At 33.6% G+C, this 24,565-nt stretch overlaps 1 protein-coding gene across 3 annotated transcripts in view; it reads left to right on the top strand.

The window, feature by feature from the left end:
* Positions 1–24,565, top strand: part of LOC143257519 (uncharacterized protein ZK1073.1-like) — an 85,830-nt gene that overhangs the window by 49,339 nt on the left and 11,926 nt on the right. For 2 of the 3 annotated variants that reach the window (XM_076516292.1, XM_076516291.1), the window contains 8 exons: positions 2,339–2,402; positions 9,210–9,327; positions 13,709–13,771; positions 15,389–15,449; positions 16,177–16,263; positions 20,645–20,722; positions 23,169–23,278; positions 23,660–23,698. In XM_076516292.1, the coding sequence (XP_076372407.1) occupies positions 2,339–2,402; positions 9,210–9,327; positions 13,709–13,771; positions 15,389–15,449; positions 16,177–16,263; positions 20,645–20,722; positions 23,169–23,278; positions 23,660–23,698 (620 nt within the window). Of the gene's footprint in view, positions 1–2,338; positions 2,403–9,209; positions 9,328–13,708; positions 13,772–15,388; positions 15,450–16,176; positions 16,264–20,644; positions 20,724–23,166; positions 23,279–23,659; positions 23,699–24,565 lie in introns of all 3 variants that reach the window. The other variant, XM_076516293.1, reaches the window with a different exon arrangement.

Below are 24,565 nucleotides of genomic sequence, written 5' to 3' on the forward strand. Positions count from 1 at the left end.
TGCAACCTTCCAATTACGAGTCGAGAGCTTTAATCACCTGGTCACGCCGGGCCAATAACAATTCTAGAAAAAGAATCATTCTGAACTTTGAAAAGAGTAACAGCACAGAGAAATGAATCATTAGTAAACATGTGGGTCAAAATGGTTGTTTTCATCAACTTTTGTGTCCCTTGTAATCAACTTGTGTGATATTTCTATACATTTATAATCGTTATTAGTATTAGTCAGCCTGAGGATAAGTTGAAAAGAATTGGAAGTTTGATCAATACACATATGTATACAGTAAACCGAAAATTTAATTAGCATTTATTATCGTTACCTATTTTTATTTTAATGTTTTCTTCACTGTCGGCCCGGCATAGCCAAGTGGGTTAAAGCGTTCAACTCGTAATCTGAGGGTCGCGGGTTCGAATACCCGTCGCACCAAACATGCTCGCCCTTTCAGCCGTGGGGGTGTTATAATGTGTCGGTCAATCCCACTATTCGCAGGTAAAAAGAGTAGCCCAAGAGTTGGCGGTGGGTGGTGATGGCTAGCTGCCTTCCATTTAGCCTTACACTGCTAAATTAGGGACGGCTAGCGCAGATAGCCCTGGTGTAGCTATGCTCGAAATTCAAAAAAAACAATTTTCACTCATTTTTTTATGTAAAATCTGTATCGTGTTTGGAAAGTCGTTGAGTCTCCATGTCTGCTACACAACTGCTACAGAAAAAAAAAAATTATATATTTCACAACTCAGACCAGGAAATATTCTCAACATTCTATGTTCATATGACTTTTACTAGTTGCGTTTTGAAAGCCAAAATCTTGCATCCAGTAGTGCTGCCACCTATTGGCGCTCGATAACATGCCTGAAAACTTATAACGCCAAAAACGGGGTTTCGATATCCGTAATGAATATAGCACATATAACTCATTGTGTAGCTCCGCGCTGAATAACAAACAAACACCACCTACAGGGCTGTAATTTATGATAAAAATAATTTACACCGTATGTTTTTCACATTTCCCTTAATGTGTCATTTTGTATATTTCAAGTCGATATATAAAAATAACATTTCAGGCTTAGTGGGCAAAACACTGATAGCCCATTGTGTAGCTTTGTGCTTAATTCTAAACAAACAAAACATTTCAGGCTTACCTTTTGAAATCATTAGAGGCAAATAAAATTATAAAAAACACCCGCAGTCTAAGTGCTTTTTTTATTTAAATAAAATTTATCACAGTCGGAACGCAAATAACCTACAAAATGCTATTTTTTAAATTTGTAATAAAAGAACATGTAGGGTACGTTCGAAAGAACAATGGATACACCATATAAACACTGCAAAACTTAACACGAAATGAAAGTTTATTTTACATTTTTTTTAATAACATCGCTTTATGTTGAAGTGATTTTAAGTATTTAGACCCCTAAGTCCCATCACAGCTACAGCCGATATAAAGCTGTAGTGGAAAAGAATGTATCAGAACTATATTTCACATTGTTTGGCATTATAAAGGTATTGTGAAGCCACTGATGTTTAATGACTTTTGGAAAGAGTATGTAACAAAGGAATATGGGCCAATATAAGGCACCAGGACTATCCATAAAAAGATTTGCAACAAGTCATAACTCAGACACGGTAATTAAAGTGCAGTGCCTTGTAACAGGTGAGAATTCGCAAGCCCAAAGTTCAATGTTAAAAGCTATCCATTTGGTTCAGTCAACATTATACAACATAATCAAGAGTAATGTCCCTCTGGAAAAGCAATACAAGTCACGTGTACACAAAACATCCGTTCAACCATCCCATATCTCAAGCAGATAGATAATTAAAAGTCATACTATTCCATGCATGCCAGTCAAGTCCTCGGATGCAGTACCTATGAATTTCTGTACAATCAAACTGATGAAAGGGACTGTTGAAAACCATCATCCTCGTAAACGTCACTATATGGTTTATGGAAAGTCAGCAGGGAGGGGTGGTGTGGTTCTGGCATGAAACTTTACAATAGTCTTTTGCAATGGAAACTACACTGCAGAACTATTGTCACTATGCACGGTCGTCAGGTGGAGCATGGCCGGACTTGGCGAAATTAACTGCAATGACGTGGTGATGCTCCAAAAATCGTTTTAATATAACGTAACGAACTTCTGTTCGTTTTTTTTTCAACTGTCATAAAAAACATCTGTCGTACAAGTACTACAGTCGCTGAAAACTAAATGATAGATTTTTACTTGCTCATTTCTTTGAAATTATTAATTATAGATATACGGTATTGGTCCCACGTGTTTTTATTCTACCACACTCTTTTAGTTTTTAACATTTAAGAACGATTTTTTTTCTCCTGTTTTAGGGTGATATGGAAAAAGTGGAGAACAAAGCGGTTTTCCTCACAGTCCACGATCTTGGAAGCAATCGTAGGTTCCATCTTTTTTTTCTGGGTTAAAACAATCTCTTCCTTTCTTTGTAAAATCTAGATTAACATATTTCTTTTAGAACATTAATCTAACTTGTTTATTGTTTTTCAAAAGGACTCAAATTGCTTTGTGTGTGTGTGTGTGACATGTAAGTCACGGATCCAGAAAGTCTTTTCTTGATAAATCTACGTTAACAAGTCATATTTTATTCTTAGAGATTGTGTGTTTATGTGTGTGTATACACGAGTAAAACGTTCCAGCGAGTTAGTTAGTTATATGTTTGTTAAAATACATGGGTTTAATTGAATATACAACGTGACTCTTTTTATGTTCATTTCGATCACAGTTATATACTCTATTCGTGTAGTGGCGCTAAGCAATTTGTGAAAAGTTTTATAACACACTATAAGATATGCCTAGCTCTTACTCTTCAGTATAACATTTTGTTTTTTAGATATTCGCTCAAAGTTACTCAATAGATATATACTCAAGATCCTTCTTAATTCTGAGTGGATAGACTACATGACAGGCAGCAAGCTGACAGCACTTACTGCCAACACTAGGGCTACTCTTGCCTGACCAAACAGTGGAAATTGACAGTCACCTTTATACTGCATAGAACTGTGACATATTTTATTTTTGCGAAAACGAAGTGCCAATGATGGAACAACAGATCCATAGTTCGGTACACTGACTATTAGACCTCACACGATCCAATATAACAGTTATGAAATTTCAAAGTCAGCAGCTACGTCACAAACACAAATTCATGGCACAGTTTATCATGCTGTGACTAAATATGGCGAAGATAACTAAATTTTAAAAGTGGTTTTCTAAAGACCAGTAGACCCAAATCCCATTCCAGACATCACTAAAGCTTCCCAATCAAACATTGAAATTCCGATTTTATTTAATGCTTTACGAAAATTTATTAGCCCAAACCCCATTACTTCATAGATCAAAACAACTAGACCTTCCCACCTATTAATATTTAAAATTCTGTTTAGATATTTGACGTAAATATGATGTGGTTTCATTCAGCCCTATCTAATTGGTCAGTCCACTGATAAATTTACAAACTTACAAAGCTAAATACCAGAGTTCGATTTCTTGTGATGGGCACAGCGAATAGCCCGACATGGTTTCACTCTAAAACAAACGAATTGTTTTGCTATAACAACGTAGTTTATTTAAAAATTGGCCGAGCGCGAACCAATGCGTTACATAGCGTGGTTATAAGGTTCTCTTCCTGTTTACAAAAGAAAGAAAAATGTGCTCCACATTTTTGGGCCATAAGTGCATGATAAGATAACAGTCACGTCACACTATTCGTTCTGACAAGAGTATCCAAACCAAGAGCCGGATGGTGTTAACTAGCTGTCTTCGCTCTAATATCTTACTTCAAAAATTAGGAACGTCTAATGTAAACAGCTCTCGTATATTTTTAAAGAAAATTAAAAAAGAAACATACTTATGTACCTTGTACATATTTTATTTACCAGAATACAAAGCTTTTCCTTCCATTTTTAAATATTCTAATATCAAACCCACACTGCTTACCTTAAGCTTAACCTTTATTTGAACTTGGACCGGATTAGACTGGCATTTGAAGTCGCACACAACTAAATAATTTTCACAGGTTAAAATATTCCCTAGTAACGTTTACATTGCCATCGAAGGTTTCAGAAACTGTACACAATAGGTGGTACCTTTGTTGTTTAACGACAGCGAACAAGTATTATTTCTAATGCTTAATATACCTTTTGTCAAACATATTTGCATAATCCTCAGCACGAATTCCACACCGATAACCATCTCCCAGGTCTCATTAGATTTTCCTCAAGTCTTGATTTTATAGTGTTGAGTATACTTAATTGTTTAACACACTGTCATGTTCATAACACCTTTTCTATAATGCCCGAGTATTTTACAAAAATAAAAAGAAACAAGGGTATAAAAAAGGCACAAAATGTCAAACAGTCGCTCTTGAATCCTGATGTAAAATAGAACGGACAACACACTAATTACTTTTTTGTATGCTTCTAAGCAGCTGGTGTTATTCGGTTATTTCTTGCATGTGGATTAACGAGATCCACTGTTGTATGGGTTATGGAGTACTCGATATAAATCCAAGATTAATAAATTCCTTTATTTTTGTAATATTGTGTCACACTTGTCAACAGCAATACACATTGAAATTCGTCACTTTAAGTTATATTACAGATGTTGCGTTTTCTGCGTGTATTAATCTAAGTTTGATATCATTAGGGTTAACTATAACAAGGAAAATTTGAGTTGAAGTTTACGTTATTTCTTTTGGAGCGAGGCCTACTACTTACCGCTAGCGAGTCCCAAAACAAAAGTGAAAAGTGTCTTCTTTTAAACTTACCGCGTTATGAAAAACACAAAAAAAAAAACGGAAAGATCACCTCCTTTACCCAGCAAAATAAACAGGTAAAAACGGAACATATTCTATGAAAACAGTGGACACAGTAGAAACAAAACATTGATAACAAAATCACCGCCAACTGAGCTAACCCTAATAAATGATCCGCGCATATCGTCAACGATTCACTTGGATCAATTTAACTGTTTTCAAAGCTTTCCACGAACTCGAGCAATATCTTTAATAAATATATTTTCAGTAGGGCGTTTCCCGTAATATACGTATTTTATTGCATCACGTTACCCATTATTGAATTGTCATTCACACTCAAACCATATTGGTCAGCGACGAGGCATAATGAGAGACCTCTATATTTCTGATTCATCATGACTACGGTTATAATAATAAAAAGATCGTGCGTGTCCTTTATATATCGAATTTATTATCAATGAAATGAAAACGCAATAGTAGTTGTTTTCGTGAAAACCTGACATGGTAAAAACTTCCATAAAAAAACAAAAACTCTCAGTTTACGAGCATTCGTATTCCGCCTAACATGTTTATCAATATATTGTCTCCCCTAGTGACTAGTTTTAAAGGACATGTTTCACGGTTTTGTATGCTTTACACAGATAACTAGAACGTTTAATATTCACTGTATAACGTTTAGTTTATACGACACATTATTCGTTATATGTTCTACACAGTTTACATTGTTTACAGGATTACTTTTTTTATCAAAATAGTACCATAAATATTTAGTCATAAAACGAGCCGGTGGATTGTTATAAGTCCGCCCTACATGCGCTCGAGTTAGTTAAATACGTGTTATTTTGTTTTATATATATAAAGAGCGAATATTAAGTAATAGTTATACTTAACATTTATTTTAGCACTAACTCTTGTTAACACCGCAGAAATTATGAAAGCGTAATGAATGAGGCTCTTAAACAGCTGAATAAAACATTCAATATATCTTGAAATTAAATTTGCATTCTAATTTTTAAAAAAGATGGAGCTTAGTTACCTTCGCTTTATCCATCGCAGGGAATTAAACGCCAGATTTTAGCATTACAAGTCTGTAGGCTTTCCGATGACTCATTAGAAGATTATAGATTAGTTCGTTTCCAATCTCTCCTTATGCCATTCTCCTCTGAAAAAAGAAAGTCCTCTTTTTGAAAGCGCTTATGTTGTTCAGTTTATTTTCTAAATTAAACTGTATTTTTACTATCTTCCTGAGTTGCTCTGATCTTTTCCCAATATTCTATAATCTGGATTTTAAATAAAAACGTTATCAACTTCACTTGGCAGTTTATATTTTAAGATAACTATACGCAATTTGTGTGGTTTAGATGAAAGATACAGTCAAAGGTATAAAGCCCGTCTTTAGAATAATAGTTAAGATTTAATACGCGCTGTTGAAAATAACAAAAATTGATGAGAAACATAATCAAAGTAAATATTCAATGTGTAATGAACACATAACTTTGTGTATATACCCTTATTAGTATATTTGAATTAAAAACTGGTTGAAATATATTTACTATGAATACTATACTGTGCAACGTAACGTGATCGATCCGCCAACTTAATCACACCATAGTTACCGTTGCTAGGTATGACTAACACTCATAAAGATGGCGGCAAATGCGGCTTGATCGTGTTAATTCTCTTGTTGAAAAAAGTTACGTGCCAATAAATAGTTCACTTTCGTTCTGAATATAATAGGATATATCTCTAACGTCAGGGCAACAGAGTTTAAAATATTTTGGCGAACGATATATGTATGAGTAGCTGTTATTCCCTAAGCGTGAGTACAAAAACCCAGATAAAAAGTAATAAATAGGTTTCTTTGTTTGTTTGTTTTTATTAATTTCGCGCAAAGCTACACGAGGGCTATCTGCGATAGCCGTCCCTAATTTAGCAATTTAAGACTAGAGGGAAGGTAGCTAGTCACCACCACCCACCGCCAACTCTTGGGCTACTATTTTATCAGCGAATAGTGGGATTAATCGTAAAATTATAACGCCCTCACGACTGAAAGGGCGAGCATGTTTGATGCGACGGGAATTCGAACCCGCGACCCTCAGATTACGAGTCGAAAGCCTTAACCCATCGGGTCAAATCAATAGCTTAACAACGTCTTTCTTATCCTGATTTCAATGCTGTCGTTTCACGGTCTTTACTATCTGACGAAGGGCGTCAGCCTAGAACGTTTCACAAAATAAAACTGTTTTATTTAGATATGTTACTTTAGTTTTTATTATCTTTTATCCAAATTTACATGCATATGACTTTGTTTTGTCCGTTGACGACATAAATAAAACTTTCGTTAGAGGCAAATGTTATCAGAGCCAAATGAAAAGTTAGAAACCACACTTAATTAACATTGAAATCACTCAAGAAAAAAATCACATCGATTCATGGTTCATTTCAAGCAGTGCAGGCCTGAGTTATTTATTTTTCAAGTTGTTTTTAATCTAAGCATTTAAAAAAAACTACCTAATTGAAAGCTTTGGAAAACGCTTATAAACCTCCTGTGTTAAAAATACAAACTAATTTACTTCGGTCTCTCTATATAGAGGCTTTACCTCATCAAGATCCTATTGTCGATAGTAGGTCTGTTTTGAATTAATGTGTTTCTGTAAAGATTATAGGTTAGAAAAGATCACTTTAAAGATATACGAACGCATACTCCAAAGAAAAGTGTGGTTTATTTCTCAAGAGTTACGGCTTAAAGTTTGTTTGTTTGTTTTTGAATTTCGCACAAAGCTACTGGAGGGCTATCTGTGCTAGCCGTCCCTAATTTAGCAGTGTAAGACTAGAGGGAAGGCAGCTAGTCATCACCACCCACCGCCAACTCTTGGGCTACTCTTTTACCAACGAATAATGGGATTGACCGTCACATTATAACGCCCCCACGGCTGAAAGGGCGAGCATGTTTGGCGCACGGCTTAAAGGCTATACATACCAGTAGACGTAACCTTTAGATGTTTTCTTTCTAATTCCTCTTAATTTAGTTTTGGATTCAAAATCAGACGCATATAAAAATTGTATTTAAGATGTCTTCAGCCTCCACAGTTCACTAAGAGACTTTTTCTAAGGTGCAAGAACTCGTTATTCAAGCTAGACAATGACAGACAAAATATAAATACAGAATCACTCCATTGAATAAAACTATTAAAATAATTTCACACAGCACATGTATAACTATAATACACACTGTACCACTATATAAAACTTGGGCCTACTCTTTCGACTGGCCCTTGTTTGAAGTTACTGATGAGAAGTGGAATTCCCCGAAATTAGAAAACGCAGTGATAAGTGGGAAATCGAATATTAGATTTGGCTTCCCATTTATTTTTACTATTATTGAGGGGATTTAATAATTAATTTCGAACAAATATATGTAATTTCGTTGATCTTCCAAAATTATGATAAAGATTAATAACGAATTATTTATACATATACCTTAGTTTGTTGTTCCGTTTTCTCATTCGGTTGAGCTAGTGAACCAGCAAGAAATCACGTTAAACGTACTATTCCTAACGTAATACAGAAAACACACCGATTGGTCAATGTCTTGTAACTATATTATTTTAGTCTGAATTAAAAAATGAATATGCAGGAGTAACTGAAGCACGCATAGTTACAGTTTCACGGGGCTCGGCATGGCCTAGCGCGTATGGCGTGCGACTCGTAATCCGAGGGTCGCGGGTTCGCGCCCGCGTCGCGCTAAACATGCTCGCCCTCCCAGCCGTGGGGGCGTTATAATGTGACGATCAATCCCACTATTTGTTGGTAAAAGAGTAGCCCAAGAGTTGGCGGTGAGTGGTGATGACTAGCTGCCTTCCCTCTAGTCTTACACTGCTAAATTAGGGACGGCTAGCACAGATAGCCCTCGAGTAGCTTTGTGCGAAATTCCAAAACAAACAAACACAATTTCGCATTTTAGTTTTTTAAAAGTGAAAAAATGAAGGACCAAACAAATAAATATATGATGAACAAAGAACACTGAATTAAATAATAAACGTATAATTTAATCTCCATTCTTGAAACGTATTTTGTTCATCTGGATAAATGTTTGTATTTCTGAATATCATAATTTGACAAAAGCGACTCACATTTTGAACCTTAACAGCGAAATATTTTATTTTATGATCAGACTTTGTTGAAGCGGTTTAATATGTAAAAATTCCCTGATCCGAAGTGTTTACTCATTCAAACAACATCCACGTGTCTTAATGTATTGGTTGTCTACCAGCACATTTAAATTTTAAACTTGCTTTTTTTATGAACTTCATTTGTCACCCTTAAAAAATGTGTTATTTCTAAATGTTCTTCAAGTTATTATTGTTAGGTACTTTAAATACTGTTTTCAAACATAATTAAAATTTCTTGTCTTTGTTTTTTTTTTTTAGACAATTCCTTCAAGAATTTTGTCGACCATGAAAGTATGGTTGAAGTTAAATCGCGGTCGGTGTTCATCCACGTCGATGTTCCTGGTCAAGAAGAGAATGCTCCCAACTGGCCGACTGAGTAGGTGGCGCCACTAGCTTCGTAATTGATAGGACAATGCAGCTTTACGCTTTCGTTTAGGGAATTTCTGTAAAAAAAAATATTATTCTTTCCAGATGTGCAATAACAACCACATAGTTTATGCATTAGACAAATCTTATAAATTTGTACAAAAGTCTATGTTTTAAGAACATTATCCAGTGAAGGTGAAGTATTAAAGGCACTGTATTAGGTATTAAATAAAATGTTAATGATAATAGGTATTAAAGAGGAATGGTTAGTTGAATTGAATAATAAAGAAAAGACTAGTGGAGTGAAGTATTAAAGAAAAAAGATACTGTGGATTAAAATATCACAAGTAAAACGTTTGGTGGGTTAAGGTATTAAAAATAAAATGTCTTATGGATTAAGATATGAAAGGCAAACCGATTGTGGACAATGATATGAAAGACAAAACGTTTTGTGGGTTAAAATATTATAAAATATAAATATATTTTGAGATGTCGAGTTAAATAAAATTCTCTTGTGGAATGGGATATTACAGAAAATATAAATTAGACTTTGTATCAAGGAAAAACGTTTTGTGTTGGAGTGTTGAAAACAGATGTCCTATAATTTAAAGTGTTAAGTAAATGTGCGTTGAATGTAAGGATGCTACAGAAAAAAAAATAATGTAGTCGTGTATCTGATTCTACTAGTTCTTTAAAATACGTTAATTCATGAAGTGAAAGTACTAGAACTATATTTCTGTGTTCGATCGTATTCGCGGAATGTTTTAATATACGTGTAAAACGTTTCAGTTTAGATCCATAGTGCAGAGGAAGACCTTAGTATGTGTCGAAACGTAAGACAACGTTTACGAATTAATTTATATAGTTTGAAATTATAGTTCCAAAACTGTTAACACTGTGATTTTACTACATGCAGTCTTGTCTAGCGTCTAATACGTTAATTTTTTTCGAAAATTCAGTGCTTCACAAGGATTATTTATCTGTGGTAACTGTGCCTAATTTCGAACTGGAAAACTGGAGAAAAGACAAGTAGTCAATACCAATCGAATAATAGAATTTGACACTCACTTTTATAATGTATATATGAACTCAAATTTCATAGCGCGTTTCTACAGTAACAGGGCGCGAACCAGAAACCTCGGTACGCTAACCTCTAGGCCACGCTCGGCCCATCTGAAGAATGAAGTATTATATAATTGTCCAATAAATAGCCAGTGTATAGATTAAAACTGTTGGATAGTCTTGTTGCCACTTTTGTGGAACTGGTTAAGGAGTGAACCCATTTTGGGATTTCGTGCATTCAGTAAAATCCCTGTAGAAAACGTGGTAAGTTTCAATAAACTACTGTGATTATTAAAAAAAAAATCAAATAACATGAAAAGCTATGATAAAACCGTAATTTATGTTCATTCATATTCTTACACACTGCATTGCATTTGGATATTTTCAGGTTTTTATTTATGGACCGGATTCTTTACAGTTAGTGCCAGTGACTTGTTGTAGATAAAAAATATCAATAATGAGTAAACAGCACACAGCTCACTCGTTTTAAAATATTATATTAAAACAAGTCAAACGTATATACAAATGTTCGTTAGACTGTTGGTTATCACAGTTGTATCCAGAGCTTTAAATCATTGTCTCTTTTTTCGTCAAAGTCCACACAGGTTGGTTCGATTGCTTTAAAACACAATGGACAAGATGAATTATTCTTCTCTACTCTGTTATTACAATACATTATGTGGTAATTTCACTTTAAGCCAATTATACCTAAAATCACAATGTCACGCAGTTCAGACTTAACTGTATTGAACTATACTTTCGACGTATACGTATTTATACCCTGGAATAGGTTTAAAACGTTCCACACACACTGCTAAATATTATAATGCAACTCAGAAGGTTTCAGTAACATAACAATCACTAATTCATAAGTATGGAACTACATAACGCGCGATTCGTAAACAGCTAAGTAAGCAAACCTGCAATAAACTATCACTTCTGAAAATAACTAATTCCAACACTTGCGCTAAATAAGCTATTTGACAACGTTAGATGTTATTAATACCATTTCTAGACAGCATTACTAACATATGGGCCAGACGTGGTCAAGTGGTTAGGAGCGCTTAACTCGCAATCTGCGGGTTGAGGCTTCGAATCCCTGGCACTGAACATATTCACCCTCTCAGCCGTGACGACATTATAACGTAACAGTCAATGCCACTATTCATTGATAAAAAAAATAGCCTAATGGTTGGCGGTGAGTGGTGATGAATAGCTGCCATTCGTCTTGTCTTTCACTGCTAAATTGGAGATGACTAGTGCAGATAGCGCTCGTGTAGTTTTGCGCGAAGTTCAGATTAAACCAAACACTACTGATTTATATTTTACCTTTTTTAACTGTACACAAACAGCTACTTAAACGCAATACATTTTTGCGAAGAACTTTAGAAATTTTACAAACTGGGCTATCTGCACTTTTTTAGCATGAGATATCGAACCTTTGATTTTTAGCACGGTTACAGTGTAAAGTTGCAACTGACATGCCAGTAAATACACTTTAAAGAACTAAAACAAGACTTAATATACTATGATAATTTTTATAATTAATTTATACTGATCCAAAGAGGAAAGGTGAGAAGTCATTTCATAATTTTTAATCCAACACAAAAGTCCAGATTAAACATACTCTGAATAAGAATGCATTTGCTAAAATGATCTCTTTTAGTGGTGACAGCAAACATTAAAAACTTAAACAATTCCATCGTCAGTTTTGACACCTCTTTACACTTGTTAACACTGAAGGTCAGTCAATAATGACCCATCGTCTTGTCAATATCTTCTGCATTTACGTTCGTATAACAGCTGAAACCACAATTTAGTATTAATATACTTGAAAACTATTATGATAGTGCAGAAAAGTAGGTTTTAATTAATATATATTGAATTTTTGTTATAATTTAATTAATTTCTGTTTGTGTAGAAGGTAGTGCATTCAATTTAGTCATGTTTTCTCTATTTTATTTTAACAACGATTATCGGTTCCATGTTTGAAAATTAAGTCGGTACCATTTAGTGACATCTGTGTAGAATTTGTAAAGCTTCATTTTTCCAAACCAGACGTGTCCAGAGTATGAAAAAATACAAACATAATATGTGTTTTAACATTACTAATCAGAAACACTTTATTGATACTATTTATCCGTCTTTCCAAATGGTGTTTGTACTTATATTTTCTTTTCAGTGATTTTCCCTCTATTATATTAAAATATTGCATTATTTCATGTTCACGCTTTCTTATCTTCTCACACAAAAGCTCTTCTTATTTAAGAAGTACCGTGCTGGCCCAATTATAGAACGATCTCGAATATAAGGCGACCCCCTTTTCAGGAACCACGGAAATCATTGAGCCTCATAACGTCCATTTTTAGGTCAGTGAATTCAATACTATGACTGAACAGCCTGCAGGTGGATTATTTGATAGAATTATAAAATACCGTGAGCGAACATCTATAGCACATGCCCAGACGAATGCTATTGTGATATTCAGGAATGCAATAAGCTAAGGTAAAGGAAAAGGGATCTGTGGTCAGCCGCGATTATAAGGCGACTATGAATTTTACAGCCTAATTATTAGAGAAAAAATAGCCTCATAATCGGGTCAGTATGGTAGTGAACTTAAAAGATTAATCCACAACCTGAATGTAGAATATACATACAAATCGACATTAAGCATAATAACTAACCAATTAGAATGATGAAATTAATAAATCTAAGTGATACATTAATTAAATAATAAGCTGAAGAAAAGGACATCATGTTGGTTTTAAAATTCATATTAACAACTTCAGCAATGATATCATATTAAGAACAAAACAAGAAGTGGTAAAATGTGGAAATATGTCAATGTAAAATCAATACCAAAATTAAAATAGCTAAAATGATCTTGGTTAAAAAGCGAGCACTACAATTACTAATGATGCCGTCGATTGCACTGAACAATAGTTTAGCGCTTTTGTTTCTTTAACCACATCCCATTTCAGCTCTTATGATGCACCACTACAAATAAGACTATTGGACAGAAAAACACATGCTCCACGTGTTTATTTCATAGCTTCCCAAACGTTTGGTGTTCTGAGAACATAAATTTCTTTTACACTTTTTTAAGGTGATAGAAGTTATCTTCAGATATTTGTCAAAGTTTTCTCCAGAATAAATGTTGTTCAAAAGTAAAAGTAAAAAAGAAAATTTAGTATAAATAAATAAAATTACAATTTAACACACAAATACAATTGTGAAAATAATTTCAACAAACAGTTCTCTGCGAATGTATCTGTAGCAAATGTTTCTGAATGATTAAGCTAAGATTTCTTCTTTCTATTTTCCATTAGTGTACCCTATCCTACAATTCAGATGATGGGCGAAGAATTAATCAAGATTTTAGACCACCTGAAGTAAGTAACAAATGGCTATTGACTACGAGAATTGTTTGTTTGTTTTGAATTTCGCGCAAAGCTACTCGAGGGCTATCTGTGCTAGCTGCCCCTAATTTAGCAGTGTAAGACTAGAGGGAAGGCAGATAGTCATCACCACCCACCGCCAACTCTTGGGCTACTCTTTTACCAACGAATAGTGGGATTGACCGTCACATTGTAATGCCCCCACGGTTGGGAGGGCGAGCATGTTTGGCGCGAAGGGGATGCGAACCTGCGACCCTCAGACTACGAGAAACAAAGAAACGATGCTTTAAGAACCCTACTAAATAACATTTAAAATGAAGGTTTACCACATGCATACCTTTAAATATACGAAATTACTATGTGTACTATATGCCATTTATATGAAACCTGTATTCTGACATGTTTAGACAAATTCTTTGTACTTTAAAATAAATTGACCAAAATTACTTTTATGACTCAGATATTTGGTGTATGAGTTTATTTTAAAAAATCGCTTTTTTTTCTATCTCTCTCTAACGTGATGAAACGGAATGCAAATGTTATGTTACACTATTAATTAAAAGAAGTTAAACCTACTTTTAGGAAAGGAGCAATGTGTCTTCATTAAACCTTAAAGTCGAATTCTCATGCTAGTTTAAATCAGATGATTTACTTAGCTAATCTTCATTTTTTTTCTACTGTGGTATTATTTCAGGGTTTCCCTAGTAAAGGAAATTTGTTATATTTTGAACTTCCAAGTCAAATGACTTGAAGGAAGGACAACTTACAAATACAAAAAGAACCTTTGCACATAATTCCACTTGTAAAATTTCGATTGGATGGTTATTGTACTTGGAGATCAGATAAACGAGGCTTAACTTTAAACCAAACGTTAACTCTAACTGAAAGTTTACTTCATTATCAAGCTTTCAGTAATTTATCATTTTAATGTAAGTTCATCGTTGAGATATCTAATAACTGTTGGATCTGTTAATTACCTAGCAAAGCTAGAGGCTTGGCACGACTCGATGGTTAAGGCACTCGACTTGTAATCCAAGGGTCGCGAGTTCGAATTCCCGTCACACCAAACATGACCGCCCTTTCAGCCGTGCGGGCGTTATAATGTGATGGTCAATCCCATTATTCGTTAGTAAAATAGTAGCCCAAGAGTTGGCGGTGGGTGGTGATGACTAGCTGCCTTCCCTCTAGTCTTACACTGCAAAATTAGGGACGGCTAGCGCAGATAGCCCTCGTGTAGCTTTGCGCAAATTTCAAAAACAAACAAAACATACAAGCAACGATAAAAATATATGTAAGTGTTAACATAAAAACTTGCAGTGTTTAGATACTGAATCTTTAACAATATTTCGTAATCTGTTTTGTTTTTTTTGGAATAATTTTATCTTTCTAGTTTTTGCAAATTTTTAGTAAACAGAAGAAAAACACTCCGATAAATATAATAGATAATTCCAAACTCGAACCATTTAATAAGAGCCGAAGAATATTACGGTATGCATGGCAACAACAAACTTTGTGCTCACTGTCCTTCGTTTAAATGAATTGGTTTTAAAATAGAACTTCTAATGGGCTTAGTTTTGTTTAGCCTTTTTAATCTTTTTCTATTTCCACTAGGATCAAACTCGTCGTAGGGTTTGGAGAAGGTGCTGGAGCTAATATTCTGGTTAGATTTGCTGTAAGTAATACAAATATCTGATTTTTGTGAAGTGATTACTATCTTCTAAGGCATGGCATGGCCAAGTGTTTAAGACACTCGACTCGTAATCTAAGAGTCGCGGGTCCAAATCCCTCTTCACGCCAAACATACTTGCCCTTCAGAACTATTATTTGTTAAAAGAGTAGCCCAAGAGTTGGCAGTGGGTAGTGATGACTAACTGCCTTACCACTAGTCTTACATCACTAAATTAGGGACGGCTAGCGCAAATAACTTTGCGCGAAATTCAAAACAAGCCAAGCCGAACGAACAAAATACGGTTTTTATAGTCACCCACATAAACTTGAAAGGAGGCAGGGTCATTTCTGTTTACTCACTATTTCCACGGCTTTGGGGGAAATTATAATTTTCTGTATCATATTTTAGAAATTATTTGTTCTTCTACTTCTGCTAAGTACATATTAATAAAACATGTTGTAGTTAATATTTTGATATTTATTTCATTAATTCAATCTTTTAGGTCAACTACTAAAAATGTAACATGATAAAATTCCTTTGTTATGAAAAAATGATAAATTAATCTACCGTTTTTGTATCTCATATATGAGACTTTTGTATTGTGACTTCTCTGACAGATGTTTGAAACAACAAAACAAGTTATTTTACATGCTTTATGCCCCTAATGTTAATTTAACATAGGTGAAAAAAATTTCATTTTGTCTGTCTTGTTCTCTATTTCACAATATAGCTCACTCATCCCTCCCGTGTTCTTGGACTTATCCTGATTCATTGCGTTTCCAAGGGAGTTGGAATGATGGAATATTTCAAGGACAAGGTAAGAAAAGTTCATAGCTGTTTTACTCATTTTTAAAGTTGTTTTCTTTTTTTTTGTTTTCACTCACCTCATAAAAACACGCTAATGTTATGCATCTTAAAATGGTCACATTTGTGTGCAATATTGCTAACCCTATCCTCACACTGATGGCTCGGTGGGCAGAGCGCAGACAGCCCATTATTTATCTCTGCTCTTAACAACAAACTAATATAATACAAAATCATTCCATGACATCCTATCATAAACGAACAAATTTCAATCAGTAATTTCTATTCACGTATAAAACAGAATTCAGTTAGGATGGGTTGGAGATTGCATGTATGCCCTATGGTAAAGTTTTGGAGTTAGGTTCGAAACCATGCGATACCACAAATAATTACCCACTACTGTGGGTGCGTTATAAGAGTGGCATTGAATACTATAATGTAGATGATAGAGGGTTGTTAACTGGCTGACTTCTCTTTGGTCAAATAGAATGAGTAGCCTTACTATATGTGCTCTAGCGTAACAATTAGTAGAGAAAAAAAATGGGATTTGTTAGATGTACTGACAGCTCATAATATCTTGTTGTTTGTTTATTTTCGTTGTCTTGCTTTACTTTTTCGTTGTACTCGGATGAAAAGATCTGCTCACTTGATAATATAAGTTAAAATATATTGATTGTTGGTGAATCAATTTTGAAAACAATGAGGATAAGTAATTCCTCTGTTACAGAGGGTACAGTTTTTATCGTAAGATTTTTAATTAAAACCAGTTTCAATTTCTCCCGCTTTCTTACAGTAAAATAGTAATATACTAAGGTATAAAGTGAATTTCGTTGAAGACATATTATTTACAACATGGTGGCCTGTCATAGCTTGTTGTTTAAGGCTTTCAACCCACAATCCGCGGTTCGCCTAATTAAAATGTACTTGCCCATTCAGCCTTGGAGGGGAAGGGGCGTTAAATATGATGATTAGTCCCATTATTCATTCGTAAAGAGTGCCCCAATATCTGACAGTATGTGGTGTGGACTAGTTGTCTTCCTGTAATACAGCACTTTAAAATTAGGGACGGCTAACACAGATAATTCTTGAATCGCTTTGCGCAAAATAAAAAACATCACACCCGTAAATCGTTTCCAAAGTGTACTACAGGTGCCCAAAATGAATTATCTGAATTTTACTAAATCCTTTGTTATACCAGTCAGCACCACCTTAGATCGTTTTATGATTTAGGCATGAAATCGGATTGTAAATTGCAATTCTCTCGTTTCTTTGTTTCAGATAGCGCTGCGTTTGACTAACTGCTGATGGCCAAGTGTGTTAAGGCGTGCGACTCGTAATCTGATGGTCACGGGTACGCATCCCCGTCGCGCCAAACATCCTTGCCCTTTCAGCCGTGGGGACTTTATAATGTGACGGTCAATCCCACTATTCGTTGGTAAAAGAGTAGTCAAAGAGTTGGCGGTGGGTGGTGATGACTAGCTGCCTTCCCTCTAGTCTTACACTGCTAAATTAGGAACGGCTAGCACAGATAGCCCTCGAGTAGCTTTGTGCAAAATTCAAAAACAAACAAACTAACTACTGTGTCTACCGCAGAGAAACAAACCCTGGATTTTAGTGTTGTAAATCCGTAATATCATCGCAGTCCGGCTTGGGGACTGTACACAACAAAATAAAACAGTCACGTTCTTCACAGAAAAACATGAATAAGTGAGGTTTTTGATGATATTTCTGTGGTGTTGCATTATAGGACTTTTATTTTCTTAAAACTTTCAGGAAAGAAGTACTTGAATGAATGTATGCGAACAAATGATATTTAATTAGTATTTTTAATAAATAATTAGATTTATTTTCTCGAATCGTAAAATTCTAAAACTACTGTACCAATTTTAAATACATTGATATATAAAACTTGTCTAAAAAAGACAAATCCATATTTATTTGAACACTTAACTAGAAGAGGGCGTTTCAATGTGACATTGAAAACAATCACCTACAAAAATAACTTATCAAATATCTTTCAAAATATGAGTCGTTTATGGAAGAAAAAGATTGTATATTTTTAAGTTTCATTTCATATATTAGGCTTCTGCATGAAATAAAGACTGTGTAGTGTGTTACTCTGTTTATCAAGATACGAAACTAATCACCATCGTTGACAGAACTGACTTTCTAAATGAAAATAAAGACTGTATAGTATGTTACTATGTTTACCATCGCTGACTGAACTGACTTTCTAAATGAAAATAAAGACTGTGTAGTGTGTTACTGTGTTTACCATCGCTTACTGAACTGACTTTCTAAATGAAAATAAAGACTGTGTAGTGTGTTACTGTGTTTACCATCGATTACTGAACTGACTTTCTAAATGAAAATAAAGACTGTGTAGTATGTTACTATGTTTACCATCGCTGACTGAACTGACTTTCTAAATGAAAATAAAGACTGTGTAGTGTGTTACTGTGTTTACCATCGCTGACTGAACTGACTTTCTAAATGAAAATAAAGACTGTGTAGTGTGTTACTGTGTTTACCATCGCTTACTGAACTGACTTTCTAAATGAAAATAAAGACTGTGTAGTGTGTTACTGTGTTTACCATCGCTGACTGAACTGACTTTCTAAATGAAAATAAAGACTGTGTAGTGTGATACTGTGTTTACCATCGCTTACTGAACTGACTTTCTAAATGAAAATAAAGGCTGTGTAGTGTGTTACTGTGTTTACCATCGCTGACTGAACTGACTTTCTAAATGAAAATAAAGACTGTGTAGTGTGTTACTGTGTTTACCATCACTTACTGAACTGGGTTTAAGCAATAAAACTCGACGTATTTTCAGTTATGCAATAAAATTCTTTGTTTTATTTTTTAATATGAGGCTAAAAACAACTAAACTATTATAAAACTACTGTTTATCTAATAAGATATTTTTATTCCCATGTTTATATGTTTCCCTGTATGCTAATATTACGTATTAAGAATATGAACAATTGTTGTGTTTTCAACCATCATCCTTACCGATTAATCGTCGGTTGGTAGTGGTCTTCACTTGAGTTTCACACATTTTATGAAACAAAAGAGCATTTAATATTGTTACTAAGAACCTAAATAGCCCGTTTTCAAACAAGGTAATTTTTCTTTTCAGGTATACCGCAACAAGTATCAGATTTTCTTAGAGTACTTTTAAAACAAACAAACAAACAACAAAAATCTAATCAGATTGTAAGTTTATTTAAATCTAGTCCAAGAAAATGTTAACGTAAAACTAACATAAAACTGTTAAGTGAGTAATTTCTTTTAATGAAATATTTAATAATCAGTACCGTATTTATGGTGAACTTATTTGATAATGTGTTCAAAGAATTTATTGAAGAAAATAAAGCTAAATGTATTTCAAAGAGATGAAGGACATGAAATTTTACAAATGACATAAAAGGAATGGCTGTAAACAGTCACAACCTTTAATATTTTGTTGTTCTTTTTGTTAAGTTGAAAATAATTTATCATATTGCTATTGGATTTTCCTTTGGCTTTCTTAGTTCTTAAAAAAGTAAACCTGTCGTTATTTTAAATCATTCCATCCTTAACCTATTATAATATACTCAATTTTTATCTCTCCTGAATATGCGCAAGCGCATGCACCTAATTTCAACGGATGTAAATGTAGTTTAGTATACTTTTTCTACACCGTATTATAAAAACAACTTATCAACATTTGTGAAAGTGTCAAACGTCAGGTCGGTAAATCACATTATAAGTTTAATTTTTGATAGTATTAAGAACGATTAAGTTTAGCCCTAACTAAACTACAGCAAAATAATATATACAAGTTGAGATGTTAATTTATATAATAGAAAATAATAATAATAATCGAAATAATTCAAACAAAAATAAAGAGATTTTTATCGAATACAGACCGTACTTCAATAAAGGCTTAACTCACGTTACGCCTAAGACAAGCGGACTTAAAATATTTCGGTGTCTGCGATTAAAATTATTTTGTATTACTTTCAAAAATCCTTTATTTATAAAGATCTATTCCAATAAAGATACTTATTTAACAGCATATATTCTGTGGGTCTCTGGTACGTAAATATTTTGAAACTTTAAATGTAGCTTTAGCTTTCTCAAGTGATAATATATATGAATACATCAACTTCGTGTATGTTGAAAATAAACAAAATAGATTTCCACTTGAAAGACTTGCCCTCTCAGTGGATCTGCGGTAAGTTTATAAACTTACAACGCTAAAATTCGAGGTTCGATTTCCCGCAATGGACAGAAATCATTGTGTAGGTTTCCACTAAAAGAACAAGAACCTGAAGGCTAATTTAAACAATTTTGAATGTAACAAACTTGCATCAGACATTAATGCTATTATTATTTCTTGGATGCAGATTTTGAACTGGCACTTACAAACGATCGGAGTGAACCCAACAGCAGAGCAGTTTCTTGTTCTTCACAAATTTGGACCGGTAAGATGGAAGACGAGTGTTAGTTTTCTATATTGTCATGATTCTTGTTAGTATTCTGTTACATACAGTGACTGATTGGACAAAAAGAGTTGTATTAAACCACTGTATAAATTGATGTTGTTTACAGGAGCTGATTCCTCATAAATGTTTAGCAATACGTCAGTTTAAGATACACAGTTTTAGGTTGAATCTTTAAGCCTAACTCGAGTAATACAGAGCCCCCTAACATACTACAATCGATTTGCAAGATAATATAGCGATTGGAAAACGGCGAAACATATTGGCGGGATTATTCTGGTTGCAGAAGAACGTGTTAAATGGATAACAATGGATTATTTGAAAGTAGCATCAATCAGGAAGTCGTTTTATTACCAAAAAAACATAATAGTCAAAGTGGGTTATTGATATTTCTTTCTGTTTTTTATTTACCTTTTCCTGTACGAAGAAAGTTTTTTCGTCACCTGAGCACTTTGTATTTTTTTTAAACAGACTAACCAATCTTATTTGTCAGTTATACTGAAACATTTACCCTTACTACTACAAACAAAGTAGACATGGGTCTCAAACTCTACTGAGAGCCTCCCAACGAACGCGCTAGGAAACTTGACATATCGTCAGTTTTGGATTATTTTCATGTCCACAATTTAGAAGTTTTACGAAATTATTGATATTTATATTATGAGATGTCAGCTTCACCTAGTGTACACATACAGGAAGGACTCTTTTTATTTTAAGCTCTACAACTTACCTTTGTTTGTCTAGGAAACGTTTCTTCTTTTTTATTTTTTGGTAATTTTTGTTTCCAATATACCGTGTTGTCCTTTCTCAGATTTTTAAATCTACCCATTCTATTTCTGTAGTTTAATCAAATGCCTAACCGAACTGGAATAATAATTACCTCATCTTTACAAAAATGTAGAATTTATAATTCTTACTTTACAACCACTTTGCTGGTCTAGTGACAAAGTGTTATGTTTTAAATAACTTTGTTTATTGCATGTCCTATAGCTATTCATAACAAAAAACAATATGACTTATCATTTTGAGTGTGTGTTCTATCGTACAATTTCCTATTTGCTAGTTACTGCATACAAACAAAGTCCCGTAATGGTTTTATTTCAAATAAATCCACGTGGACTCTAAAACTCTAGTCTCTAGTTTTATGGGCTTTTTTTTTTTACCTTGTTTAACAAACATCACCAGAATATTTGATGAATTCAGTGAGACATTTGTACAATTAACTCTCTCTCTCTCCTCAGCTTTGTGTGACTAACGTTATAACTTAGTAATTCTGTGATGGTGAAAGTTAGTCCTTTTAACTATATCTAGATTTAGACGTTTCCTGAAAGAAATATATATATATTTAAATCTCTTTTGTCCTTAATCCAACCAATCTTCGTATGTAAAACAAATAACAGTTTCATAATTAATTCTTTGTCGTTTTAAAACAAATCTCATTATTAACAAAATTCTAAACAATATCAGTGTAGATCGCTGTGTGTTATTTTTGTCTTTGCCTCTTTACTCCCATTTTTGTGTAAAGCTAATATACTACAGGTTTTAGTTTATTTCTTCTTCTGTATCTCTGTCTGTCTGTCCATCTGTGTGTGCCGATGACCCTGGTGTTCTCCTTGACTGATGAACTTCCTGCAGGAGGTAACGTGAAATATTTCTCTAAAATAACTGTTATATATCATGGTAACGTTATTTGTTCGAAAACTTTGAATAAAGTAAAACTGTTACAGTGTGAACTGGTATTGTATTATGTTGAAGCTTTATACTGTAGGCGTTACCTTCAGCTTGCAAAACTAGTGCATGACTTCTCATTTTCGAAAGTTGCCTGCCTTATCTCATTGTTGTAACGCTCTTACTTACTGAAATAAATATCTTTAGGTTACATTTAGTTGGTTAAACACACATTCTTTTATATCACGTTTGTATTTCAAGAAAAAATGTCGGATTGGTTTAAGACCTACTCGTTTTAAAACTTTGGCAATACTCATTGTATAAAATATTATTTCAGATAACATAAAACACTTTGTACCTGAAATATTAAGACTTTTGATTGTAAATGTCGAAAACTAGTATTTGTTCGGACCACATTATGTTTTCTGTATTGGTGATATTAAACGTGGGCCTAAACTATTAGTATTGCACTATTTTAAAATATCACTTTTGTTGTACTTTTCTCTAACCGACTTACCATCTTATCTGACACCAGTAATAAAGGATTGGTCTTTGATCAGATACACTTCATCATGTTTACCGCTACCATTAATACAATAATTAACTATGAAACGTAGTTTATTTCTGGAAATAAAATAGTCCTTTTTTTAACTAGTTTACATCTTGTCACATATTCACTCGGATTTTAAGTTTGAAATATCAGAACAACGTAGAATCGTACGTTTTATCTGCATATTTTTAAAATTATTTCATCGTTTAGGAAATTGAGGCAGTAGAAAACAAAGAGAAACTTATTCAAGAATACACAGAAACACTTAAAAAGAAAGTGAATCCCTTGAACCTGAGACGTTACGTTGAAGCTTATATGAAGTAAGATATGATTTTGTATAAATTACCAAAAAAGAACAAAAACACTAGTGATTTTTTTAGTTTAACCTCGTTTCCTCTAACTGTGTTGAAAATGACATTTAATAATGAAAAACCTGCTGATATTTAATTTTTTTTACACGCTTCAAAACCGTAATCGTTAGATAGTAGCCAAAACCCTAAAATCAAACTGTTTTAAACGTTCTACAGTAGTTTGGAATATTCATACTTTTTATTAGTAATAGATGCTAGCCGTAGTTTTTCTTCTTTTGCGTGTGTTTGTTACTTTTCTAAGCAATAAAACTGTTTTATTACGTATATTTGAAGGGGGTTTAAATCATACTGGTTAAATTCTAATTCTTTTCTTCTGGTGTATTCTTACAGTCGAAAGGACATAACCGCTGCAATTGAATCTAATCTCACGTAAGTAAAGTTTTGAGCACTGATAAAACTTGAGTTAAGCAACAAAAAATTAACTTTAAATAATAACACCCTTATATCTTCTTGTTTCAAATAGGTCAGATTGTGCAGGGAACTATTAGTTATTTATTTAAATGAATCTTTGACGTCACTGACTGAAAGGTGTCTTTCTTCTGCTAACTCCTCTGACGAGGATCCTAAAAATTAATTTGAATGAGTACGCCATTAAAGGACAACGGACTTGGTAAAATATACATGAGTTCTTATACACATTCACACACGTTAAATATTTACATCATAAATCTTGATACAATAAGTGTATCTTTACAAAATTTGGTAAACTTTTAGTAAAGATTACAAGTTTTTGTGCACAAAAAAACAGATTTTTTAATGAAATATTTTTATTAAAGATCTGTTTGTTAAAATTTCATTACTAGTCCAAATACGAAGTGATTTCATGTTATGATTCAAAAACTGTTCTTCGTCCCAAAAATCTCAAATATTGTTTGTTTAATCTATAAAACCTCTTAAATACATTTGTTTTCAGTAAGACTTTATATTTTATGTTATTTTCTTTATCATAACTCTGAAGGATCTGTTAATTGACCCACCTCGTAACCATCATAAAAATTACGAAATATAATTATTCTTTTTTGTGCTATAATGACTACAAATTATAACAAAAACTACGGATATTTAGTTTAAGAGGCTTTAAGTCTCGTAACGTTATGTATTTATTATTTTTATTATATTTCCTTATAGTCGTGTCTGACTAACATTACATAACTTGCATTTTCTTGGTGCAACTGCACTCATGTTACTTTATCCCATAATATAAAACTGAACTTGACTCTCTACAAAGTGACCCTG

The sequence above is a fragment of the Tachypleus tridentatus genome, chromosome 7 (assembly GCF_004210375.1).
Source record: "Tachypleus tridentatus isolate NWPU-2018 chromosome 7, ASM421037v1, whole genome shotgun sequence".
Lineage (NCBI taxonomy): Eukaryota > Metazoa > Arthropoda > Merostomata > Xiphosura > Limulidae > Tachypleus > Tachypleus tridentatus.